Source organism: Nematolebias whitei, chromosome 21 (assembly GCF_014905685.2).
Source record: "Nematolebias whitei isolate Nwh7 chromosome 21, NemWhi1, whole genome shotgun sequence".
NCBI lineage: Eukaryota > Metazoa > Chordata > Actinopteri > Cyprinodontiformes > Rivulidae > Nematolebias > Nematolebias whitei.
This window is the reverse complement of record NC_056518.1, coordinates 32,861,872-32,878,459: the sequence shown is the minus strand read 5'-3', so window position 1 is coordinate 32,878,459 and position 16,588 is coordinate 32,861,872. Positions and strand designations below refer to the sequence as shown.

At 43.4% G+C, this 16,588-nt stretch overlaps 2 protein-coding genes across 2 annotated transcripts in view; both read right to left on the bottom strand.

Annotated features, from left to right (window-relative positions):
* Window positions 1-143, bottom strand: part of adgrf3a (adhesion G protein-coupled receptor F3a) — a 20,952-nt gene extending 20,809 nt beyond the window's left edge. The window contains exon 1 of the mRNA XM_037694830.1: window positions 128-143. Coding sequence (XP_037550758.1) covers window positions 128-143 — 16 coding nt within the window. The remainder of the gene's footprint in view (window positions 1-127) is intronic.
* Window positions 144-7,296: 7,153 nt separating this feature from the next.
* The window catches only part of slc5a6b (solute carrier family 5 member 6), a 10,783-nt gene continuing 1,491 nt past the window's right edge, over window positions 7,297-16,588 (bottom strand). Inside the window, exons 3-15 of the mRNA XM_037695417.1 lie at window positions 15,942-15,993; window positions 15,801-15,868; window positions 15,130-15,284; window positions 14,301-14,441; window positions 14,009-14,138; window positions 13,233-13,321; window positions 11,733-11,845; window positions 11,586-11,656; window positions 11,423-11,509; window positions 9,703-9,872; window positions 9,519-9,625; window positions 9,320-9,441; window positions 7,297-7,440 (exon numbers count right to left, since the gene is read on the bottom strand). Coding sequence (XP_037551345.1) covers window positions 7,297-7,440; window positions 9,320-9,441; window positions 9,519-9,625; window positions 9,703-9,872; window positions 11,423-11,509; window positions 11,586-11,656; window positions 11,733-11,845; window positions 13,233-13,321; window positions 14,009-14,138; window positions 14,301-14,441; window positions 15,130-15,284; window positions 15,801-15,868; window positions 15,942-15,993 — 1,449 coding nt within the window. The remainder of the gene's footprint in view (window positions 7,441-9,319; window positions 9,442-9,518; window positions 9,626-9,702; window positions 9,873-11,422; window positions 11,510-11,585; window positions 11,657-11,732; window positions 11,846-13,232; window positions 13,322-14,008; window positions 14,139-14,300; window positions 14,442-15,129; window positions 15,285-15,800; window positions 15,869-15,941; window positions 15,994-16,588) is intronic.

Below are 16,588 nucleotides of genomic sequence, written 5' to 3'. Positions count from 1 at the left end.
TAGTGCTGACAGAATGGGGAATGGTGGCACTGAGGTTAGAGAATGTGGGCCTGTAATTGGAAGGTCGCTGGTTCTACTCCCCCATACCTACGTCAAAATATCTGTAGCAAAGGTGCAACACCCTCACCTGTCTCCACTCTCATTTGTCCCACTCTGGGCCATTGAGCAAGACACTTAACCCCCACCATCTGCTCCCCCAGGTGCCCTAGATGCAGCTCTCTGCTCCACACTGAGGGCTGTGGTAGCTCGGTGTCTGTGATTGTGTCAGGAAGGACATCTGGAGTAAAAACAATCGCAAAGTCTTTGTGTGAGTTAAGTCATTGTGGCGACCCTTGAAGAAGGAGCAGCCAAAAGAGGAAAAAGATTAGATGATGGATGGATGGATGGATGGATAGATGGATAGATGGATAGATGGATGGATAGATGGATGGATGGATGGATGGATGGATGGATGGATGGATGGATGGATGGATGGATGGATGGAGTGCTGACAGACAACTGTCAGAAAGTGACTGACTGAGTCATTTTGGTGTTTTCTAAGGTCAGTTGGCCATGGCAGCCATCTTGAATTAGGTTTGCTCTAAAAGTAATCAGTTGCAGAGCTACATCCAACGGTTCCATCCACCTGACTTAACTTTGTTAGATTTTTCTACCTGGATTATTGAGCATGCATCAGGATGTTCCATCCAGCCGTTCAAGAGATGAGCCGTGGTTGACGCCAACAGTTAATGTCAAAGTCTTAAGAAAAGGAAAGTCTGAGATTGTCATCACTGTACGTTCCCATAATAATGAAATTAGTTCTCTGCATTTAACCATCACACCTGAGATACACCAGGTGGAGCAGTGGGCAGCTATGTAGGCGCCCGGGGAGCAATTAGGGATTGAGTGACTTGCTCAGAGGCATCATGACATGTGGGAATGGCTGGGAGTCAAACCGTGACTTTCTGGTCCGAGGTTGGCTGCACTAGTTCTATATCATCCCCCTCCCCCACTGTCAGCCACTACCACACCAAATTCAACTTGAATTTTTGAAATGTTCACCGAGTTATAGTCATTTATTTTGAGAGTTTAAATTAATCCAATGGTTTGAGATAATTTGCTACACAATGTTACGCGTGCACACACACATAAACATAATTGTCTGCATTTGCCTTTGGGCAGCTGGTAGAGATAAATTCAGGGTTCATTTCACTGCAGATTACCAATGGTTCTCTTCTGTAGGCAAAGCAACTGTTACAGAACACTTCATAGACAAACACTATTCCAGATGTTTTACATGTTGCAATAACTTATTTACATATTTTCCCTTTGCACAGGTGGATCCATTCAAGACTGCTCTGTCTTTTCAGTAATTGTACTCTGTTGTAATTTTATTGCTGTAAGTGAGTTGGTCCCATTTCTACAGACCCTAAGGTTATTTCATCGTACGCCATCTGGTTGTTCAGCTGCTATCAAACCTTTGTTTGGTAACGGACTGAAGAGAAAACCTTGGTTGGTGGTCTACATCTTTAGCAGAGCAGAAGTTATGGGTGGGACAAGGCAAAGTTTACAGACGGACTGTATGTCCGCCTCTGATGAAACTGTGAAAATGTGCTTTGATTCATTTTCTAACTGTGTTTTACTTTTATTCTCTTTGCAGCTGGACTCTCCCTCAGAGATAGGATGAGAAGTTCAGTCATCAGGAGAGACTCGGGAGTAGAACCGCTGCTCCTCCACATCGAGAGGAGCCAGTTGAGGTGGTTCGGGCATCTGGTAAGGATGCTCCCTGGGCGCCTCACTAGGGAGGTGCTTCGGGCATGTTGGACTGGGAGGAGACCCCGGGGAAGACCCAGGACACGCTGGAGAGACTACGTCTCTCGGTTGGTTTGGGAACACCTTGGAGTCCTCCCAGAAGAGCTGGAAGAGGCTGTGGAGAGAGATGTCTGGACCTCCCTGCTCAAGATGTTTCCCTGAGACCCGACTTCAGAACAAGAGGAAGATGATGGATGGATGCAAGGATCAAGTGAAAATGGCATTATATCACCAAATTTTATACCAAGCGTATCTAAAAATGAATGTTTTTAACATGAAAGTTTTTTAATCAAATGATTCATCCATCACTAATAAAAATATTCTAAGCAGATCAACACTTCCATCACAACAAGCCATGTGATAATGAAGCTGAAGAGGCTCAACCTAAGAAAGGCTTCTGGACCGGTGGTGCCAGCCAGCTCTGCGGAGTCTTCGGCACCTCTTCAACACAAGCCTGCACCTTCAGAGCTCCAGTGCTCAAGACAGGACATCCAGTAGCACTGACCTCATGCAGTTTGAATACCAGCCAAAGGTTTAAATTGATAAGGCCATCATATTCTTGCTGCAGAAGGCGTACTCATTCCTGGACACACCCAACACCTCAGTAGGCATCATGTTCTTCGACTTCTCCAGTGCCTTCAGCACCATCCAGCCCAGGCTGCTGAAGGAGAAACTGGAGGTGGACGTTCCGTTGATGAAAAGGATTGATGACGAGCTGACCAGTTTGTGAGACTTCAGAGCTGTGTCTGAACACCTGATCAGCTACGTCAGGGCCCTCCAGGGTATGATGTCCTCGCTCCACTTCACCTCCTACACCACAGACTTCAGGCACCGCACCGAGTCGTGTTATCCGCAGAAACTCTCTGACGACACGGCCATAGTGGGGTGTGTGGAGAACAGAAAGCTGGTGGACTGCTTTGTGAGGTGGAGCGAGGAGAACCACCTGCAGCTGAATGTGGAGCAGCTGAAGGAAAAAACAAAACATCTCCTGTCTGCAAGAATGGAACAATCACCAAGATGGTCCATCCATCCATTATCTTTTACCCGCTCCTTCCTGTTTTTGGGTCGCGGAGGCACTGGTGCCCATGTCCAGGTACCACTGTGCAAGAGGCAGGTTAGTTCATCACAGGGACACCTGGTCAAGTCTCCAGTCCATCACAGGGACACCTGGACAAGTCTCCAGTCCATCACAGGGACATACAGAGACAAACAACTTTCTCTCTCTCACCTAGGGACAATTTAGAGTTACCAATCAGCCTAACATGCATGTTTTTGGTCTGTGGGAGGAAACTGGAGTAACTGGAGAAAACCCACGCAGCACGGAGACAACATGCAAACTACACCCAGAAAGGTCCCTGGCTGGGATTTGAATCGGTGCCCTTCTCGCTGAGAGGCATCAGCTCTACCAACTGCGCCACTGTGCCACCTCACGGAGATGGTGTCAAAATATAAACTGGATAAAAAACTGGAGTGGGCCACAAACACGGATGCGGTCTACAAAAAGGGCTGAGCCGACTTCCTGAGAAGGCTCAGATCTTTTAGACCAGGGGGTGGGCAATGTTTTTCAAAAGGCCAAATTAAGAAATCTATAGCAAATGAAGAATCGGATAGAGAACTAGACAATAAAGTTTCTTAAAGACAATCTGGAAGACTTTTTTTTTTTCTTGTTGTAGCATAGTTAGCATACTTGATTAAAAAAATGCCCCCCCAATATTTTTTAGGAATATAAGACATTATCTCTGTAAAGCTCTTGTGGCAATATGCTAACCTAAATATTCATCCATCCATCCATTTTCTTTACCCACTTGTTCCATTTTGGGTCACGGGGGTCGCTGGTGCCCATGTCCAGCAATCACTGTGCGAGGGGCGGGGGACACCCTGGACGGGTCGCAAGTCCATCACAGGGACACATAGAGACAAACGAGACAAACAACCATTCACTCTCTCACTCACACCTAGGGACAATTTAGAGTTATCAATCAGCCTAACATGCATGTTTTTGGTCTGTGGGAGGAAACCGGAGTACCGGGCGAAAACCCACGCATGCACGGAGAGAACATGCAAACTCCACCCAGAAAGGCCCCCGGACCGGGGTTTGAACCAAGGACCTGCTCGCTGAGAGGCAGCAGCTCTACCAGTTGCACCACCGTGCTGCCCCCTAAATAGTCAATGAATAAATAATTAAATGTTACGTTTGTTTTTTTGTGAATGGTTCAGTCTAGTTTTGAGAACAACTTGAAAAGAGTTAGCTCATGTTTTTAATGTTTTTGTCCAAGATGTTTAATTTAGCGGCACGGTGGTACAACTGGTAGAGCTGCTGCCTCTCAGTGAACAGGTCCCCGGTTCAAATCCCGGTCCGGAGGCCTTTCTGGGTGGAGTTTGCATGTTCTCTCCGTGCATGTGTGGGTTTTCTCCAGCTACCCTGGTTTCCTCTCGCAGACCAAAAACATGCATGTTAGGCTGATTGGTAACTCTAAATTGTCTCTAGGTGTGAGTGAGAGAGTGAATGTTTGTCTCGTTTGTCTCTATGTGTCCCTGTGATGGACTGGAGACCCGTCCAGGGTGTACCCCGCCCCTCGCACAGTGATTGCTGGACATGGGCACCGTCAACCCCCGTGACCCAAAATGGAAGAAGCGGGTAAAAGATAATGAATGTATGTTTAATTTAAACTTCTTTTAAGTTTCACTGATAACATGCATGTTTTCAGGGGATGGACAAGCTCCTGTCTGACCTCCTGCAAGCAGCTTTATGTGCATTCTAGATCAGTGGTGTCCAACCCTGGTCCTCGAGGAACACCACCCTGCATGTTTTAGTCGTTTTCCTGCTTTGACACATCTGATTTGAATGAATGATTAACGGGCGTTGGCAGAACTTGAAGTAATTAAACCAATGCATCAGGTGTCAGAGCAGGGAAATGACTATAGCGTGCAGGACAATGTTCCTCGTGGACCAAGGTTGGGAACCACTGCTCTAGATCCCTCAGATCTAACGATCGGTTGCTTTTGTTTGTCCCGCAGTCCAGGCCGGTCCACAGAGGTGATCTGGCCTTTTACATTGTAGCTCCTAAACTGTGGAACCAGCTGCCTCCTCGTATCAAACAGGCTTCAACTCTTGGAGTTTGAAAGTCTCTTCTTAAAAACACACTTGCAAACAGTTGATTGTGGCGAGCACCACCTTCTTTTCTGTGGGGTGGAGGCATCAAAACAAGAGGATGCCAAGGCTGAAGAACACAAAGCTCATCACTGTGTAGGAGGTGGTTGAGAGAAGCATGCTGGACAAACTGCACGGACAACACCTCCCACCCCCTCCATAAAACAACGGAGAACCTGAAAAGCAGCTTTAGCAACAGACTAATCCAACCCCGTTGTTCAAAGGAACGCAACAGGAAATCGTTCCTTCCATCTGAAGAAAGCATTCAGTTGATCTGCCTTCGATAGACCGCAGACTGCATTAACAAATGAGAATTAATAAAGTTATTCATCTTCACACAGGCAGGTCTTCATCAGCCCTTTTATATGTCCGTTATCAGACATAGCAGTACATGTTGGTATACAACCTTCAAACAACAGTTGAGAGGCGTTTTGCATAAAACTTTTCCTTTTACCACCTCTGCCGTGCAAACACCTGCGCTCCACAAAGACTGTTTGTTTAAAATACAACCAACACTCGGTTCAAAGATACAAAGACCGTCTTTCAGTCTGAACGCCGGCTGGGCTTTGACGAAAAACTAATAAATGGTGTCTCTGCTAAGACTTTTCCTTTCTAAACCCTGTAAGTACCGGGTGCACACGATGGGACTGGAAATTCGCAGGTTTGATTCCATCATGCCCTTGAGCAAGACACTAATTCCCTAGTTGCTCCACTTGTTTGTATCTCATGTTGATAACACATACATAGCACATTCTTCACTTCTTAGAGGACTAAACTCATTTTCAGACATTATAAATAACATTGTTGAATAAATTCTGCACATCACAAACATATGTCCGATAAAAATGGCTAAAATTTAAGTTGCTTTTGTTGGTAGCAAGATCTTTATTACTAAATAATTTGAGTGGAGTACTAAAACAAGCCTGTGTCCCTCAGGGATTTGAATTGTGAATGTTTTAATGTTTTTAGTGCAAAATATTCAAACGGGTAGTAGTTGCACTGTGTAGAAATCGGTAGTTTTTGGTTTTGTTTTGTGTTTTGCTGGAGGCAGCGCAGAGCGACAGATCCTGGCGAATGGAGGGAGCAATCTTATCCACCAACAGGTGCAATGGAGGAGCCATGGGATGGCCTTTGCCACACTGATTAATCTTCAGCCACACCATTTTCACAGGGAAATCATATTAACCAATTCAGAAACTAGAAAGCATAGTTTCCTTAACTGTTTTGCCAATGTCATTTTGGAGTTTAACATGACAACCCATGATAATGATCTTTCTTACGTCTAGATGCAGCCACTAACCAAAATAAAGGTCTGCACCTCACTTGTTTTTCAAGTGAACATGCTCACAACATGGACGAATGGATAAAAAAAAAATGGTTATTTTCAATTCCCCTTCTTTCCTCCATGGTGAGAGACAATGACGAGGGATGCCATTATTGGAAGAAAAAAAAGGCAACACTTAGTGGCAGCATATATTAAAACAGAAGAGGTCCAAGAAAACAGCCTTGTGGCACCCTCCTACCGGAAAGTCACAGAGGTGAAAACAAAATCCTTGATGTTGACGCAAAAGCTTCTATCAGAGGACCTGAACTGATGGAGCGCTGACCCTGCGATACACTCCCTGCTCAAATGAGGATCTCATGGTCTACGGTGTTAAAGGCAGATAGAAACACAGAACCACCAGAAACCATTGCTAAAACCAGAGTAAATATATTTTACTTCACCACAATAAATGGTGTAGATGTAATGCAACACGTAGAAAAAGCTGTACAGTAGAGATTTGAGTGATGCTCAAACAAAAACCTTTGTGGCAACAAATGGAACACCGATGAATTCAAAACAAAGCACACCTCAAAATATTGTTTTTTTAATTAAAAAAATGTTTTTCTTTTGTTTCAGCTCTATTACAGTCATGATTTCATTTTACAATTTTAAAAACATGGCACTGGCCTTTAGACCATTAAACTCCTTCTGTAGTGTTACACAGAATCAAGTGCATTAACCAAACATACGTGATCTATGGCTCACTGAGCATAACTTAATTATCAGGTAACAGTAGAGTGCAGCTTTTACAAATATAAAACACATTATTCAAACATAGCAGCTGATTGAACAATACTCATTAAAAAATTACAATGTGTCAATCGCAGATCCAGTTGGAAACTATTTTTGGATAACTTCAGATGTCAGGAGACTGAATAAAAAACGTAGACGTTGCTGCAGCGGTTCACACTGCAAAGCAGACATCCCTCATCACAAAGCAGAGGCATGAAGAGGAAATGGAAACACGCGTTTATTAAAAACACCGATTCCCCTGAGGAAGATTTTCAGCCTCGTGTGGTACAGTTTGATTTCACACTGCTGTTTCGTACTGTATCAAAAGGCTGTTTGCCTCAGAGGAAACCCCCTCTGTGTCTTCCAGTGACGGTGCGTGTCGTTGGCAGCTCTGTCCGTTACTTTTATTGTGTTGTGGAGGCAGCCTCTGGTGTTCTGACAACTTGAAGAAACAAAGAACAACACAACCAACAGATTAGAACAACAGTACCACATACGGTACATTATGCACCCGTCAACAAACTATTATACAGCAATCTATAGCCACGGCCTGAACAAGAAACAACCTTGGATAACATCTGACCTTGGAGCTGGAGTGATAAACTGTGTGCATGGCACTGTCTGGTGAAGATGCATACGTGTATGAAGTTTTGTTAAATGAGCTCGAGTGGATCAGACGTTACGGGCAGGAAAAGAGAAAGTTTACCAATGGAGAATATGCCATAATATAAAAAAACAAAACGTTTCTCACTTGAAACTGGTCCAGGTGACACAATTTAACCTTTTTTTGTTGCTATGCCATAATTTGCTCGTCTTTGACAGTTGTATAAAAAGACAAAGCATGAACGTGTGGCTGATTTCCTCCCAAAAGACAATATAAGAGAACATGGCCAGGCAACAAAAAAGTGTTTTAGAAGACACTTGTGGAACTCCAGTGTTTTCCTCCTCAGCTGAGACCAATCATGCTCTGGTGAACTTAAACCTGTGAAAGTGTTTCGTCCGACACTGGAACATTACGGGCCATCTGGTATGGTTGACAGCCCCTGGGATCTCTCTGCGAATTGTATATGACTAATCTGTTTCCTTGAGTCTTTCTAGTTGTAACCATCCTCCTGAGAAACCAAGCCTGGAACTCACCTGTGTTCTCCAAGTCCTCAAGCTGTGCTCAGTCCAAGGGACCATGGCCACGTGCCTGCCTTCAACTTACCCAACAAACCCATCTGGACCTTTACCTACCTGGAAACACCTACCTACCTTTCTTGTCTGAGGCAGCGCAGTGACGGATCCTGCAGTGGAGGGAGCCATTTTATCCACCATCATGTGTAATGGTGGAGGCACATACATCATACATAAAGGCCTGTCGCGATAAACAATAAATCAATTAATCGCATGATAAATGAAAATGATCAACCTCATTTTCATTTATCAGCTTTATCGTTTCTTCGTGTCTCTTTCTACTGAAGACACTGGACAACAAAAGGCTCAACTCCGGTGCTCTTCACTGACCCCTCCCTTTCTCAGGTTTAACCGTTCAGAACAGTTTTTGGATCGTTAAAAGCAGCTAAGCTGTGAAGCTAAGCTACGAGCTAAGCTAACAGGCCGATCTCGGGGAAAAAACCTCAGTCTTGTTGAAGCTCCAAAATTCACGGTTGAAACCCGTGCCTTCGTGTAAAAAGTTGTTTTTCTCTGCAAAAAGAAGCTGAGGACTTGTTTATTGAATTTTTATTAAGCTTTGTGTGAAAAATGTTATGCTAAAGAGTGCAAACCACACCGAGCGTCCGCCATTTTGAGAACTGAAAAAAAAGGAAGGAGAGACAGCCCATGTCACGTCAAGGGGCCTCCCTCCCATTTTTCTTAGAGACATGCTGCTCGCTCCCTCACTATCCATCCTTCGGTTCAGTCTTATACTGCCATCTGGTGGTCAAAAAGGTACTACACTCAAAATAAATTAACCAACATTTCTTCTTAAATTTGACAATAATTACTAATTATTGTCAAATTTCAAACAATATTCTCATTTATTGCAATAATTTGAGCGAATTAATAGTCCAGCAAAATTTGTTATCGTGACAGGCCTTTATACATATATGTGATGTATGTATATGTAGATAGAGGCAGCCATCTTAGATTTTGACTTTTGAAATGAACCTTCCTTATGCCTAGAAGCAACCCAAACTGGAAGTCAATATCTCACTTGTTTTTTTCAAGTTATCATGCACACAACATGCACAGACCCTCTCTTCGCTCAGCGATACAGAACAATAAAAACGAGAGCTTAATCCGATGTAGCTTTCGGATCAAACGCATATTGTTTTACTTACAGGCGGTCTCAGAGGCGTCACGCAGCACAGCTTCTTTTTGACGTGTTCAGGCAGAAACCAAAGCAGCTTCCTGAATAAAGGATAGATCGTTCCTGGCGTCACATCCTCTTCTTTCATTGGACCTTGATGAAAAACAAGTTTAAGCATAACGTAAAGAAACGGTTTGGATTACTGACAACAGGCGTAGGTTCCTGCTTACCCGTGGGAAAACTGACGATCAGCCCTACGAGGATGACTGTGAAGCAGCTGAAGGCGCTGTACCACATGTAGGACAAGGAGTAGAACCTCGTCAGCCCCGAGGGTCGGCTAAACAACAGAGAGACGGTTCATCTGGGAGAAAGCTCAGAGCTGACCACATCTACAGCTGATGGAAGGACTCTCACCTCGTCACGTTGCTAAACGCCGTCTGTAAGGCGGCCGTCGTGTTCTCCGACGGCAGGACAAATCGACAGCTGGGGGGCAGCGGTTTGGCATTAGAACTACGAGTGACGATGCTACCGATGCCGACCCACAAAGCCATGAACAGTCCTGCACCCAGACCTGTCACTGCACCCTAAAAACAAAGGAAACAGAAATATCTGTACGTAAAGCAAGTTGTTCTCATCTGTCGTTAAAGTTTAACTTTCAACGTGAAATGATTTTATTGACCTTAGATCATATATCAGTACTGTGACTTATCAAGTAAGTTTAAATTACATGCAGTAATGAAAAAATAAAGTACACCCTCACTGCCTTCCAAGGATTTATGTTTCAGGACAAGATTAAAAACAAGCGGTACGCCGATGTCTCCCGTCGCTGAGGGTTTTGAATTGCAAATGTTTGTAGTTTTCAAATAAAGATTTTTTGTTCTTGCCCACGACAGCGCAGTGATGGATCCTGGTGAGCTGAGGAGCAATCTCATCTTATCCACCACCAGTGCAGTGGTGGAGCCCGGGTGGCCATGATCGTTTTACCTTGCTCAAGTATTGTAGCCTCCCAGAAAGATGGTGTGAGCTGCAAAGGATGCTGGGTAGCCTATTATGTTTCTGTTTAAGATATTTCTAAGTGTGGACATGTTCTTGTTAATGTCCTGTTCAGGTTTGCTTTAATATTTATGTTAAATTCTCTCTCGTTGGCTGTAAACTGACACCACGAGCCAGAGGTTGTTCCCTGCATGAATAAGGGGGAAGTACTTCCTGTTGAGGGTGAAAGTGTGCGTCAGTACTAAAGGATGACGTCACTCAAGATTTGTGATTTTAGCTGTCTGAGTTGTTACAATATTCATAACAGTGTTTTATGTCTCAGATTTATAATGAAATAGATTTTAACACTTTTTTGTACACTTTTGGAGGGAGGTCTCCAGAAAGAGTATATTTTGTAAGCTTGTGAAAATGACCAGACTGTGAGGATCTGTACTGTACAAAGTGTAATGCAATAAATTGTCAAATATGAAAAATGTATTGTATCAAATGACTAAATTAGATGAAATATTTCCAATATATACCTCTGAGAGGAAATAAAGTCATTTTAAAGCAGAAATCTATCAGTCTGCCAAATGGTAATATTTGAGTTATTGTACAAAGAAGTACCCGAGCTAGTTTTTAAATATCACGCTTATGAACATAAAGTTATATAAAGGCAAAAACACCCTTTCAGTGTCAAGCTTTGTGTGTTTTATTACTGTAATCACATTTTGACCTTCTCTATGAGGGTTTTTATGTTTGAAAATAATAAATTATGGACTTTGACAAACAGAATCGATCCAGAAACTGTCGTTTTTTTTTCATATTTGATCTTTTATAGAATCGTTTATTGAACATTCATTCACAAAAGTTGCAACCAATTGAAAACCAAGAATAATAAAATTTTAAAAATAAAATAAAGGGTGATTTAAACTATTACAAGAAGCTTTGAAAAAGTTATTTGAGAAGCCCAGACAGTGGGAAAAGCTGCACACTTTGTAAATAAATTATCCTGCAGGAGCCGTAAAGTCCTGTCTTGTCTCATCTTAACCAAGTTTTAAAACTTTTATTAAAGCAAAACATTTTCTTTGTCTCGTTGAAGAAATCTCAACGTATGAAATATCCCTTTGGACTGCAGGGAGGAGGCTGCGGCTCAACTTACTGTGGAGTTGGCACATGGAAAGAACATCCCGAGACAAAACAGACCAAGAATTGGACCGCCAACCATCCCGAAGATTTTCAAAGCCACCTGAAGTCAGAATAAATTATTCCACATTTAGAGCTGACTGTGGATTATAATTTGGTTGAACACCAGGTGAGCTCACCTGTAAAACTGAATCCCCCATGAGGTGAGTGAGGTAAGCCATGGCCAGGCAGAGCAGCCCGTAGGACAGAGCTGACGATGAAGACACGAAGCCAAAGATCAGAACCGGCAGCTCCGTATCGGAACCCTGTTGAGTTCAACAGCTCACCTAAAGCTTTGGACACCAGGGTGGCCCGCTCCTCAGACATGGAGGGGAAATGTGGTTTGATGAGATCTTCCATCGTCACAGTAGCCAAAGAGTTGAAGGCAGAGGAAATGGTGCTGGATGGAAAAGGCCAAAACCGTGCACATAACGTCGTCTTATTCAATCTTATATTTATCTTAAATAAAGGTTCTGCTCGCCGACACCAGCAGCAGTGTTGAAAAGACCCAGATCCAGCTACCACATCAGATTTTAACTCAAAATCTGTACAAATGACTGAATTATAGCCGATTTAACGTTGGCTCGTGTCAATTAGCTGTGGCAGCCATCTTGAATAACTTATTTTAAAAGTTGTTCAAGAGACAGTTTGCTAAAGCTCCCAAATTTGTTGAAAAAAATAAAACTGAGTCGTTAAAGTAAAAGAACTACAACACTAGCTAAAAGCTAAAAGGAACAAAATGTAGGAAAACGCTAGCTACAAGCCAAAAGAAGCAAACCACTCGCCAAAGTAAAAGTAGCAAAAAGACTAGCCAAAAATAAATGTAGCAGGAGTGATTGAGGAAAATAAAGATGATTTTTCCCATTCAGCTACAGTAGCAACAGACGAGCTAAAAGCTAAAAAAGTTGGGAAGCTTAGAACGGGTCAGACCCTGACAGGTGAAAACATTAATGTTTGTACTTGTAAATCAGTTTCCCCTCGGTAACTTGTCGTGTTCTTAGCCAACACGTCTGTATTGTGCACCACTAACTTAGCACTACGTCAGTGCTGGCGATTCTTGATGGGTGGGGGCGAAGGACATTTCATAGGTCATAGGTAGGCGGGGTGCTCAGTTCTGTTGACAGGGCGGGGCCCCCTCCTTGGATAACAGTAGGGGAAACACTGGATCTTCTGCTGGAAGACTTTGTAAATAAATCTGATGACGCCTACACCTGGTTGTTTTGGGAATCTCTTTCTTCCACGACACAAGCTTTGGAGAAAACCAACGGAAGATGGCCGCCACAGCTAATCAACCTTAGAAAATACAAAAATGGCTAAAAGTCAACAGATTTTACAGACACTTGGTTAAATGTTGCCGTGGCAGCAGCTGATAATCATTCACAAAACGCATTCCAACAATTCATACACAGTGAAATTGTGCATCTTATCGGTAACAGCTTAGTCATTTATCAATATAACATCGGCTTGTTCTGAAATTATGACAGGCGGCGGGCGACATGCATTCCTTAAATACTCTGTGTGTGCATGGCTATTTTCAACTTTTGAATAAATGACCGTGTGTTCAACTGAAGTCCTGCACACTGACCGCCCTGTTGCAGTTACATTGGAAAACTGTTGTGTTTATGTGGTGGGGGAGTTTTTTATTTTTATTAATGCTTCCCAACAAGCAGTTAACTGCGTGCACCTGTAGGCCGAATGGCTAGTCAGCCCTAAAGAGAAGGACAGTAGCTGCACTGCTGCGGTGCCAGATTATGATGGTCTACTGACGTTACAGGAAAGTCCCGTACCTGAGAGAAGCGCTGAACAAACAAGCTACAAAGAGTCCAGGCAGCCCAGGGAGGCCTTGCAGCATGTCCATCACGAAGTATACGACCATCTGTGCAAAGCAAAACAACCATCACACGTTCCGAGCTTGCACAGTTCCATTTGCATACATCATTTAGTCGTAAAAACTGCAGCATCAAACTGACAATACGACATCTGTGTGAACGGACCTGTAGAGGAAATGAGGTTAGGTGAGGAGGGAAAAGGGTTTGTTAGCACTTGTTTATAGTTTATCGCCACATTAGTAGTTTGTCGAGCACGTTTTCAAACGAATGATGTTTTAATGTGAAAAGTATTAGATCATAAGGTTTGTGAGAGTTTCTATTATAAAAGTGTGTGGAGGAGAGAAGCGTCTGTGTGAAGACAAATGCTCATTTTCAAGGCCACTTTCAGGCCTTTAATACCCCAAGAAAATAACGACTGCGTCTGAAACGCTCTTTTTATGCCCGGTCCTCTTACCCACCTGTTGCCAATCAAGTGGTTTCAACACAAGAGTCTCGTTATGAGCAGTTAACAGCACTTCATCCTCACCGTGCAGGAGTTCCTCGCAGCCAGAGCCGTTCAGAGGAAGACTGCGGCTCGTTTCTTCACATCAACTCTTTACGAAACAAGTCTCTAAATTCTCCAAGCCTCAGTGACTCTGTGTTTACGGGAGTTGTGTTTTTGAACACGGGTTTAAAGTTAAAAATGCTTCAGATGTGTCCCACCTACACCAAAATTGTAATCTGATGCGACTTACTGCGTCTCTGGAGGAGTTGGTCAGTTTGTCAGAGTGGTCCTCTCCACAGTAGCGAGCGAACATGACGAGCCCCATGATGCAGCTCAGAGCCAGGGCCAGCTGCAGGGAGGGGAACACCATGTAGCACGACCTGCACACACCAGCAGAGCATGCTCTTACAGACAGAACAGCCGTACAAAACATGTCGGGTGCACAAACCACGCATGTGCTCAATAAAGATCTGCTCCTCTCAGGTAAAGATCAGCTAATGTTAGATGCTGCTTCAGTTATAAAACCCGTGAAGCTCTCAGACCTGACAGCGTCTCTTTCTGTGCGTGAGCTCAGGTAGCGCTGGACCTGGGCCTGGTTCACTCCGTACAGAGACAGCATGAGGAAAACGCCACCAACCCCGAGAGTCCAGAACGTGTGTCTCTCTGTGGGATCTGGGTTCAGACTGAAAACCAGGAGAGAGGAATTACTTATTCAGAGTCTTGTTCAGGAACGGGCTGAAAGAAACCATGAAACCATGCAAAGGCACAAAATGTGAGAACAAAACTGTCTGTAGCGCTCGCGAAAAACAGTTTTCAAGGTGAGCAGCTAATGTTCTAGTAAATTTAATAATTTATCTGCAGATCTGCACCTTGTTTTAACTCTTTTACAACCAAAATATAAACTAAAGAAAACAGCATTTTCTGTAAAAAGTAGTGTGAATGCTAAACGCTGAATGGCTGCTGAAATTTGCAAAAAACGTAAACATAAAAAAGCTGAAACTGAAAAAGAAGCAAGCACAAACTAGAAGCTTAAAACATCAAAACACCAGCAAAAAGCCAAAAGGAGCACAGAGCTAGCTAAAGGCTAAAAGAAGCAAAAGACTAGCTAAAAGGTAATGAGCTAGCTAATAGTTAATAAGCACATTATACGTCCGTCAAACTATTATACAGAAATCTATAGCAACGGCCTGGCCTGACCTTGATTTGTGACCTTGACATTAAAGTTGGGGTGATGAAAATATATGACGTTCCATCTAACGGTGGTACGACTATGAACGTGCATCAAGTTTCATTAAATTAGCTTGAGGAGATCAGAAGTTCTGGCCCAGACAAACAAAGACCTTGTTTGACCTTGACCTTGTGTTGACTCACTCCAGACCAGAGATGTGGTTTCCCTCCACCACCTTCCTCCAGACTTCTGACACTCCTCCAACCCTCTGCACTCCCACCACGATGACGGCCAGCTGGCCCGCGAACATCACAAGCGTCTGAAAGACGTCGGTCCAGATGACGGCCTTCAATCCGCCCTGAGAACAACGTCCATTAAAGGAATGCATCCAGCTTCAACGACACAGTTTCACTTATTTAATGGTCAAACCTTACGGCTGACACACTGACTGAAATATAGATGTTTTTACCTTGGCGGCCATTTTGAATTGTCATGGCAACAAGCGTTAATTTACTGATGGACGTTTTACTTTCTGACAGTTTCACTGGAACTGAATCTGGAAATTCTGAGATTAAAGTCAGAATTCATGGAAGAAGAAAAAAACTGCTAGATGGCTCTAATCCTCTTCCATAACACTTACTCAGTTACAAAAGACTTCGTTTCCCAAGACGAGCTGGCTATGACGGCCATCTTGAATTAGATTAACGTCAAAGGTTAATTCATTATAGAAGGACGTCCAAAGAACATTTCCTGAAAGTTTATTTAAAATCCATCCAATGGTTCAGAATGAGTTGACTGCATAAATAAATACATTTAATAAGCCCCCTGCTGTGAGGTACCGACACTGAAATGGTGAAAACGATCTGCAACTCACCATCGTCGTGTACAACGTGCACACCAGTCCCGTGACCAGCACTGTACCCCATAATTCAAATCCTGTAACTAAAAATACAAAAACATTACCTGCCGCAGGTTTAAGAGCAAACATTAATTTAAAATGTAAAAATGTTCGTACCTGCATTAAGTGCAAACGCCGGCGTGTACACGCAGACCCCCATGTAGACGACCTTACACCAAAACAACGAGCCGGTCAGAACGTTTGGTCTAAAATGAGCTCGTGGTGAGAAACGACAGAGCTGCAGAGGTTTGGGTCAAACCAGAGGGGTAACTTTATTACCCTCTACGTCTGCTCACATTTTCTGCACTTTATGAAACTTAAACATTTTGCTGAAAACTCCTGAGCTGTCACAGAAGACGGACAGAAGTTTCTCAATAAAAAAACAACATGTTCACTAACACAAGCGGTAGGCCGACGTCCCCGCGTCGCTGACGGATTTAAAAAGTGAATGTTTGTAGTTTTGGAGACGAGTGTTTCTCTGAACTGGACCTGAACAGAGAATGAAAGTAAACCCAAAAGTTTTTGATGCAAAATATTGTAGTGGAGGCGGCACGGTGGTGCAGTTGGTGGAGCTGTTGCCTCTCAGTGAGAAGGTCACCGGTTCAAATCCAGGACAGGGAGTCTTTCTGTGTGGAGTTTGCATGTTCTCTCCGTGCTGCGTGGGTTTTCTCCGGGTACTCCGGATTCCTCCCACAGACCAAAAACAGTAAAGTAAAAAAATAAGTAAGTTAAGTAAGTAAATAAGTAAGTTAAGTAAGTAAATA